Below are 10,199 nucleotides of genomic sequence, written 5' to 3' on the forward strand. Positions count from 1 at the left end.
ATTTTCTTTTCCTTACGTTTTCCTTCAAATTTTTTTAGAATCAAACATAACCTTAAGAAGGCAAGAAGCAACCTTTTGGTTCTTTGTAATAACCCCATTGCCTTCTACAATGCAATTGAGTAGGTTTTGAATGTAGAATTCTTATATAGAAACTCCAATAAGAAGCAAGATGACGAGGTTGGGAGTAGCGTGGTAATTGGGTAATGTCGTGTTGGGTTCTTGTCGTATTGATTTTTAAAAAAAAAATAAAAAATGAAAGGCACAACTCAATTCATTTAGTATATATGTTTAAGATAAAATTTACGCTCACACTTCCTATTATTTATTTAAAAATCCAAAAATAAAAATTATATGAAACATAAAAGCTTTTATATAAAAAAAAATAAACTTATCTTATATTCTTTAAAAAAAATTAGTTTCTAAAATTTTAAATTTTCAGATGATAAAAAATTTCTTATATCTTAATTTTTTTTTAGTCAGTTTTAAAAATCATTATATTTTTAATATAAATCTTTCAAATTTTTTGTATTTGATATAAAAGTTATTATTTTTTTTTATTTAAAAAAAAAAAAAAGAAAACAAGAAGTGTATTGAAATCCAAACCTTAGTCAATCTAAATACATTCAGAGTAATAATTGTGTCAAATTTCTTTGGCTTAAACATTACTCATTTATTATATAGGTAACATGACATGGCCAATGTAACCAATTTAATAAATATGCCAAATTAGGTTGGGTTTAAGTATATTAAATCAATACAAAACTTACACAAATTTATTTAATCCAAATGTCATTATAATTTATAATCCACCTAATACAATTATAACTCATTTAAAATTTTAAATTTACATACACTGTAAACTAATTTATCTTTTAAAACGAGCTATCAAAAATATAATAAATTATTGTAATTTAATAATAAGAGTCTTATTTTTTTCTTTGAAGAAAAAATTTAAGATTACGGGTTTGGTTTATCAAAAAGTGTAAAGGAAAGAAAAATAAATTGTAAGAAAAATGTTTTTTTTTATATATGATTGTGATAAGAAAAATATAAAAATAAAATAAAATATAATTAAAATTAATTAAAAACTCATATATTTTTCATTTTATATAAAAAAACAAATAAATTTAAAATAACATATAAAAATAATTTATTAATTTTAAATATGTATTTATTTTTCTTCACTTTTTCTACCTTTTTACTTTTCATCTCTATTTTTTTTTTTTCACATTTTCTTTCAAATTTTCCGCAACCACAACATAGCGTAAAATTTACAAGTACGTGAATATGTAAGTGAGTGAGGCATGTTCGAGTCATATGATCGTGTTAATAAACACAATAAATTAAATGTCGCGGGTCCACGTGCATACGTGATAAACACCATTCACCTCAACCCAAATCCACTAATCTGATATCATTTTTAAGGCGATTGACAGACAATTACCACCTTGAGACAAGATTGCAAGAGGATTGACTTTATAAAAAGTAAAAAAAAAAAAAACTACTTAGGAATGGAAATGGTCCTCCATCAAGTGAATACTATATTACACTTATTTAGATATTTATATTTTATTATTCAAGATGAATTATTTTTTTTTTATTAATTGGTAATTATCCATAGTTGTTTAGTGGGTGTTGGTGCAAGTTACATATGGGCCAATCCCATATGTAATTATCAGAGAAAAAGTTTTAGATTAGGGAAATTACATCTGGTTATCAAATCGGGTGATTTTTTATAGATTTCAAATTCAGATTTTCTCTCATGTGACATGAAAGACTTCCTACTAATATGGAAAGATAACATTTTCCCATTTGACAGTCAAATCTCATATCCCAGTTGATTGGAGTTTCATTGTCATATTACTTTCAAATGGTTGTCTACAAACACAACTTTTCCTCGATATTTATATTTTATTATTCAAAATGAATTATTATTATTATTATTATTATTAATTGGTAATTATTTATGGTTGATTAGTGGGTGTTGATGCAAGTTACATATGGGCCAATCCCATACGTAATTACCAGAGATAAGAAAATTTTCAAATTAGGGAAATTACATCTGGTTGTTAGATCGGGTGATTTTTCATAGGTTTCAATTTCAAATTTTCTCTCATGTGACATGAAGGCATGGAGAGGTAATCTAGGAACATAAAATGTATTCGGCAAAAAGTGCACGAGAAAGATAATATTTTTCCCTTTGACAGTCAAATCTCATATTCCAGTTGATTAGAGTTTGATTGTCATATTACTTTCAAATAGTCGCATTCAAACACAACTTTCCCTAAATATTTATATTTTGTTATTCAAGATGAATTATTATTTCTTTTATTAATTGGTAATTATCTATGGTTGATTAGTGGGTATTGGTGCAAGTTACATATGGGCCAATCCACCCTTGACATGTGGAATGTGATAACCATTGAAACTCATTTATGATAAACCAACTTGTAAATTATTATTAATTTAAGTTCAAACATATTAGAACGTTCTTATAGTGAATCAAACCTCAATTTTAAAATTTTTTTAGTACACTCAATTAAGTTCAATAATTTTATTTTCTATATATGCTCTTAAAAGCGCATTTTTTTATTTCTATCTCTTCATGTAATTGTGAAAAAAATCTTATAACAACTTTGCGAAAGTTGTTGAGAGCTTATAAAAGTATGAGAATAATACCGCGAGCTTGTATAAGTGTCTTGATACCCAATAAATTAATTGCATGCATTTGAGTCTTGACTAAAGACTCTTGAATGAATAATGAAAATATTCTCAAGGCTTGAAAGAAGCTTGAGAGCATGGATGAAAGTGAAATTTACTTAATCATGATAAAATCACTTAATTATACATTTTTTTGGTACCCCTTTACTATTATTTCACCTTTTGTTATTGATTATAGTTTTATATCGATCGTGATAATCCTCTTCTTTTTTTATTAGGAGTATATTAACTTGGGTTAGTCATGGTTTCATTAACAAGGAAACCATATTCAATTGGCCTACAAGTAAAACAAAATGTTTAATGAAATCTTTAGGTTATGTTTGGTTTTTGGATAGTATTAAGAAAAGAAATAAAATATTAAGGAAAACGATTTTCTTATGTTGAGTTGTCCTTGAAAATATATCTAAAGAAAATCAAATATAATTAAAAATAATTGGAAACTTATGTATTTTAAAATTATTTAATATTTATTTTAATAATTTAAAATAAATAAAATGAATTTGAAGTAATAAATAAAAAATAATTTATTAACTTTAACTTTATTTTTTATTTTTCTTATCTTTTTCTTTCTTTCTATTTTTCCTCTTTATATTCTTTCCCTTGTATTTTCCCTTAAAATTTTCGGGAACTAAATATAACCTTAATGAAAATTAAAAAAAGATAAGGATTTAACAAGGAGAAATTGCATATATTATTCTCCTTTTTTTTTCATTTTTATAAAAATAATAATAAGAAAATGATAATAATAAGGTTTTAGGTTCTATTTATATTCATTATGGCTTTTAATTCACATAGCTTATGGCCTTTTTTCTGAGTATTTAAATTTGTTTATTCTCTAGAAGCAAGAAAATTCTGGGCTTTTGGCCTATGAGTCTTTTTGGAATATCACCCTATGAAGCTTGACCCACATGTCTTTTGGAAATTGTTTCATGGGCTTTTTAGAATTTTCTCCCTGCTGATCTTGGGCTAGCCAAGCTAACATCCGACATTTATGCTTGGTTCCTGGAAAATCTACGATGAAAATGTAAAGAAATGAAAATACAAAGAAAAAAAAATTAAAAGTTCATAAATTATTTTTATTTGTTACTTTAAACTTATTTTATTTATTTTAATAATTGATATAAAAATTAAATAATTTAAGCATACATACAATTTTAATTATATTTTATTTTCTTTTATATTTTTCATACGACAATCAAACATGAAAAAATCATTTTTCTTTATCATTTTTTTCTTTCCTTAATATTTTTCGGAACCAAACACAACCTTAAAGTTTGTTTGAAAGTAATTTTAAAAAGCAGTTCTAGTTTTTTTAATATTTAAAAAAACTTATCATTCAAGTATTAAAAAATATAAAAATGTTTTTTAAAATCATTATCAAACGCACTCTTAGAGCCCATTTGACAATGATTTTACGAAATGCTTATAAACTTTTTAACACTTTAAAAATTTTATCAATTTAAGTGTTAAAAAACCTAAAAATGTTTTTTAGAATCACTGTCAAACACACTCTTAAACTTATACGGTAACTATTCTTTTAAAATAACTTTTTACTTTCCAAAACTAAAAAATACTTGAAATGTCAACCTGAATTAGAAAATAATTTTTCAAAACTATTTTCGAATACACTTTTTGAAAAAACTTCAGAATTTGGTTCATAAAAAATGTGTTTTCATACTCACATGAGCCAAAAAAAAAAGCTAAAAATACAAATCCAAGTTTAGAAAATATATATTTTAAATAATTATCTAAAAATAATTAATATTTTATATCCTTTTTAGTCAAATATATTATTTTTGATCATTTAAATATTATTTTTTAATAATATAAATATTATCTTTGACCATCTTAAATACTATTTTGATCAAGTACATGAAATTTATATTATTTTTAAAAAATTCATATTTCGTAAACATTTTTAGATAGAATATATGAAAACTGGCTTTTTCCTCAACGTTCAATAAACCTTTTACAAAAGTAGTATTCAAACTAATAGAATTTGTAGGAGCTAAAAACTTTCAAACGTCGATGATCCTCTAATAAAATTATGTTGGCGTGTGTAGGTACGGATCAACGACTATTGTAACTTTTTTATTTTTTTATTTTTAACAAAAAGATGCATCATTTAGTGAGGCACATAAGGATGGAGTACAAATGATCAAGTGTGATGTGTGTTGCATACTAATAGAGAACTCCACATTACATGACTTAGGCAGCAAGATGTTGAAGTTGAAAAATTAGGTTGTCCCCAACCCTCAATATTGCTGCAGCCATTAATTTTAGGGGTTGCTTCATCACGCCTGGCATTAGTAATTCTTTTCTTAAATTACTTATTGCTATTTTCTCTTTTTTATATTATTAACTTTAGACATGTCCCAAAAAACATGGCTCTCCAGCGGTCAATTCCCGATTCTAAACGCTGGTTGTAAGGCTATACCCCACAAGCGCTGCCACCCACTTTTTCCACGCTTACCAAGAATCACTTTTTGCCTCTTTATTTCTCCATTCAAAACCAATAAATTAGAACAATAATGAATCCACATCACCAACATCCAAAAATAAAAAACAAATGAAATCATCACAAGTGTCCGACCTGAACCTAGAGAATCTGGTCGGACAGCGACGGGAGTCGCCGGAAAAAGTTGAACGGCACCGACGGCATATCACCACGGAACCTTGGGTGGCGCAGATAATAGAAGCCCCAACCCAGCACAAATGCCCTAAACGGCACCGTATAGAACACCAACGATGCCACTAAACAAAACACCACAAACAGTCCTGTTGCTCTTGGGTCCCTCCAGTTGAACAACGCCTCTAACCTCTCACCTTGTGCCGCCATGTCACCCAGCAGCGTCTGCGCTCGACCCGCTAAGATCCGCAGCCGATCGTATCTTTGTCGGACTTGATCTATAGACTTTATTGTTGGGAAACTGTCGAACTCTTCGTCGAGTTCGTCGGCGCTGATCGCCTCAGCGTACGAGAGCCGTGTGTCCATGCTGAGTAGGACTCTCCGGCGGTACCGAAATCTCAATACGATGATGAAGAAAGCGTACATGAATACAGTTGGGAGAACAAGGTGAGGACAGAGGATGACAGCCACCAGGAACACGTGCATTAAAATAGTGGTGGGTGGATGGACCCACGTGCGGATTCCATCGAGCCACCGCGCCAGCGTCGCCGCTCTCGACAGCCACCCCAGGACACGGAACCAGTTCGCCTTGCTCCGCCGCATGCTCCACACGTGCGTGTCACTGTCCAGCATGTACTGAACCACCTCCTGACCCAATGCCGGTTCGGACCGGGCGAGGCGAGCCGTGACGATCCTCATTGCGGTGTGGCGCAGGATATCCTGCTGAGCCGGGCCCAACGGGCGCACGTAGTGCATTCTAGGGAGCATGGGGCTAGCGTACGCCTGGATGAGATTGAGCCACGACGAGCATGAGAATCTAACAGCAATTTCGATCTCCCCCATTCTCTTGGAACCACCTGGAAGCAGCACCGTCAGGGAGTACGAATTTGTGTACACGCGATTCGTATCGAGCGTCGAGAGCCGTACGCGTATCTTCCCCATCCTTATATCTCTTCCGGGCTTTCCCGCTTCATCTTGCTTGTATCTCGCATTGTCGAAGACGCCTATCGTAAGTACCGTACATGGGTCATAAACATCCCACGTGTACTGCTCGTTCCAGCGTGGATTAAAACGATCGAGGATTGTTCGTGTTCGGACCCACTTGGGGCCATATTTGGCCACCACGTATGCATCGGTGGTGCCGCGCGTACCGTCCTTTGACTTTACTGGCAGCAGATTGGTGGCTCCGCGAATCCCAACTTCCAGCAATCCTATTGGTGGTTTGGCGAGTTGTTTGGCAGAGGCTCGAACATCGCTGGTCACGTGAGCGGCCTCATCTAGCACGTGATACCCACCCTCCAGGCACGCTCTCACGTGTATCCTCCCTGCGTATGGTCGCTTCTCATCGCCCACTAGATTGAACCATCTAGATTTGGATTCGGTTGTGTCATCAGTGCGCCTATCAAGGCTGGGCACGTGTACTTTGGCGTGCCCCACTGGCTGCCCACTTGTCACATCTTCCACAGTCATTACTAAAAACTGCTCAAACGGCTCAGCCGCCACAAAAAGAAGGTCCTCATTCCAAGTTGGATTTGAGGAGCCGATTGACGTTCGAGCCGTTTTAAACACTTGTGCGCCGAGCTGAGCCTTTACGTACAGCTCAGGACCCTTGGCTTTAGCTTCGGGACCCGAACCTAGCTGCAAATCTTGGCTTTGGATGACCGTTAGTCTCAGATACCACAGCTTCGGAGAGAGGTAGACCTTGGCTCGGGTCTCTGGTATCAACCCGCCGGAATCCGACTGCCATGCCTCCTGAAAAGCCTCGTCCGCCTGAGTTCCGATCCATACGGCAAGCATGATGTCATTTCCAGGCGAATTCTCCGATGAATCTTCTAGAGTGTACCACTGGGGAGCAAGAGGACTGTCCGGGGGAACTCGCTTTGGCACTTCCTGCAAGTCAAACGACACCGCGCCGATGGAAGTCTCCGTACAGTTTTCACCATCCTTCTTCTCCACCCATACAGAAACCTCCAGAGACGTGCAGTTGAGGCCTTCTTTGTCAAATGCAAAGACCTGATCCCAGTCCTTATCACTTTTACTCTTGGTTCTCACACTGTGTGTTCCGATCACAAGCTTGGCGTAGACGGTGGATTCAGCTTCGGAATTCGCTCCTTTAGCCTTAACAACACGCACATACAGAAAAGGCATGCGATCCACGAGATCGTACGCTCTCCGGCCGCGATCGCCGGCGAGAGAACGCAGTTCCAGGTCACTGACTCCAAGATCCGGCCGTTTCTCGGTCTCCGTTGTTTCCTTTGTCTGTATCGCTTTCTCGGTATGAGCCACGGGAGGATTCTCAACCTCCGCCGGGGGTGACGCCGCCGCTGCTGGAGCCTCCTCTGCTTTCTCATCTTTAGGTGGTTCCGCAGGTTTCTGATCAGCAGCCTCCTTATTACTCTCATCTGCTTTCTTTTCCTCTTCCTTCTCCGGCGCCTTTTCCTCAGTCGCCGCAGGCGCGGCGGCTGCATCATCGGTTTTCTGCTCCGACGGTGCGACCGCTGCCTCATCGGGCTTCTTCTCCTCCGCCGCAGCCTTCTCTGGTTCAGGCGGAACATCCTCATCGACATACGAAATCTTCAACCCGATCTCGCCCTTAATCTGAGAAAAAACACTCCTCTTCTCCAATGGATAGTAAACCAAATCTTCAGATCCTGCTTTCGCAAAAGTGGAACCAGCGATCTTCACTTTTCCAAGAAAAGTAGTGCGTTTTCCGGTCTTCTTGTCATTGTAAACATTGATCTCCAGAATCTCAGAGGCCATAGACTCAGGATCTTGAACCAGAAACTCCAGAGTCTCGTCCCATTGCGGGTTGAGGTCTCTGAATTTGGTCTTTGTTCTTCGCCTCTGGCCATCGAAATCCACAATCACGTAGGCGCTGGCCGTTCCCTGTCCATCTTTAGGCATCAAGTTCTTGGCATTACAGATTTCCACCACCAGCTTTCGAGAGCAAGTCTCCGCCATTTCCTACTTCCCAAACCAAAAAATACAAGTTCAAATCAATCTGGAAGAGATGTTGTAGATTTGAGACCAAAGAAACAAATGGATTCAAAATTTTCAGAATTGAGTAAGAGAGAATATGAGAGTGGAGGGGGGACCGTGCGGGGAGACTTTTAAAGGGAAAAAGGAGACAGGGAGCCAGTGACACGTCAGCAAGAAATACGTTGGGTGCTGAGGTGGAGGCGCATAGTGATGTGTGAGAGCAGCGTGGGTTGGCTGAGCTCCGTGCATCTTGCCGGCTCCTCTCAGGTTCATAAATCAACATGCTCATTGCCAAAATAAATATTCTCAGAATCTCTTCTTTTTTTTTTCTCTTTTTTTTCTCCTCTAATTTCCAATATTTTTTTTTTAAATCTGAAAAATATAAAGTGATTTACTTTTAGAAAAAAAAAATAATTTTTACAAAAATAATTTTTACAATAAAATAATTATTACTCGATTATGATATTGCCAAGGATGTCTCCACTCTCTTTAGCAACGTTACACTTGCTGCTTAGATAGTAGTAAAATCAAATACAAACAACCAAAATCATTTCTTAACACTCAAGACTTTCTTTATTGTATGCTACATCTTTTTTACCCTACTTTTACAATGCCCTTTTCCATAAAGTATGTTAAGTGACATGGACCATTGTTCTACCATTTTCCTCCACATGGTATGAATCCTTGAAAAAGTGACTTTTTGTTTTCCCATAAAAAATAAAAAATAAAACCCTTCTTCTCATGGTTGGTTGTGGAAGTTACCAAAGAAAATCAATTGTAATTAAAATCACTTAGAAATTTATAAATTTTTAATTTAATTAATCTTTATATTCGATGAGTTAAAATAAATAAAATGAATTTAAAATAATAAATAAAAATAATTTTTTAATTTTTTAATTTTTCTATATTTTCTTTGTGTTTTTTTATTTATTTGCATTTTCCTTCAAGTTTTCTGCAACCAAACATAGCATTTAATATCTTCCTTGTATTTTAGGGACCTTATTATTAGTTTACTCAAGAGTTGCTCATTAAATCTGTTGATTCGAAATTACGGTATGGATAGATGTCACAGATAATAAATTTTTATTTTTTTTTATACCTTTGTCGCTTCATCTTTGCTAGTATTGTTTATAATAATTGATTCAATTAATATTTTTGTTTATCCTCAAGAATGGAAACTTAAGTAAATGTTGTGTAAACATATGTATAATAAAGAACATATTTCATTTAATTCCTCCATGCCTATAACTAGTTATTTCGGTTTTTTAGTAGCGACATCAACTATAACCTCGAGCCTATTTCCTGGTATATAATCCAAAACAAAAAAGAAGAGAGTGATGGTGAAAAATAGTTAGGGGTAAAATGATAAGAGAAGTAAAAGGGAGGTTGGCAGCATTTAACAACAAATGTGAACGTTGCTTTGTTTGTTGCGCCAGCGCCAGTTGTGGAGTAGTATCTTTCAGATATGGTTGGTGGTGAAGGATTAATAAAGAAAGTGGCTCTGAATTTTAACTCTCTGAAACTGAAAGTGGCCTTGGCAAACATGAACGTTGCTTTGTTTCTTGTGCTTGCTTCATAGTATATGTTGGGATTAAAGAAGAGAGGGAAGGTGATTCTCATGATTTTTTTTTTTTTAACTTTATTATTTTAGTGGACATCTATGTGTCTAATGACTTTTAATACCCCTGTCCTTTACTGACACTTATGTTGCCTAAATATGATAATTTTTCTTTCTTAGTGGGTGGTAATGTGTTTGTTTATACTTTTGGGGGAGGTGTTTTATATTTTAGTAAATGTATGTGTTTTAAGTGGGGTAGAATGGAATTTTTCATAAGAAAGGCGGGGGTGGTTTAATCTTTTCTTTTTTACT

At 34.7% G+C, this 10,199-nt stretch overlaps 1 protein-coding gene across 1 annotated transcript; it reads right to left on the bottom strand.

The window, feature by feature from the left end:
• Nucleotides 1-5,190: 5,190 nt before the first annotated feature.
• LOC100253604 (multiple C2 domain and transmembrane region protein 14) lies at nt 5,191-8,561 on the bottom strand. Its single transcript, XM_002276295.4, has one exon. The coding sequence runs from the start codon at nt 8,309-8,311 to the stop codon at nt 5,321-5,323; it is 2,991 nt and encodes a 996-aa protein (XP_002276331.1). The 5' UTR covers nt 8,312-8,561; the 3' UTR covers nt 5,191-5,320.
• Nucleotides 8,562-10,199: the final 1,638 nt, after the last annotated feature.

The sequence above is a fragment of the Vitis vinifera genome, chromosome 8, assembly GCF_030704535.1.
Source record: "Vitis vinifera cultivar Pinot Noir 40024 chromosome 8, ASM3070453v1".
In the NCBI taxonomy this organism is placed as follows: Eukaryota; Viridiplantae; Streptophyta; class Magnoliopsida; order Vitales; family Vitaceae; genus Vitis; species Vitis vinifera.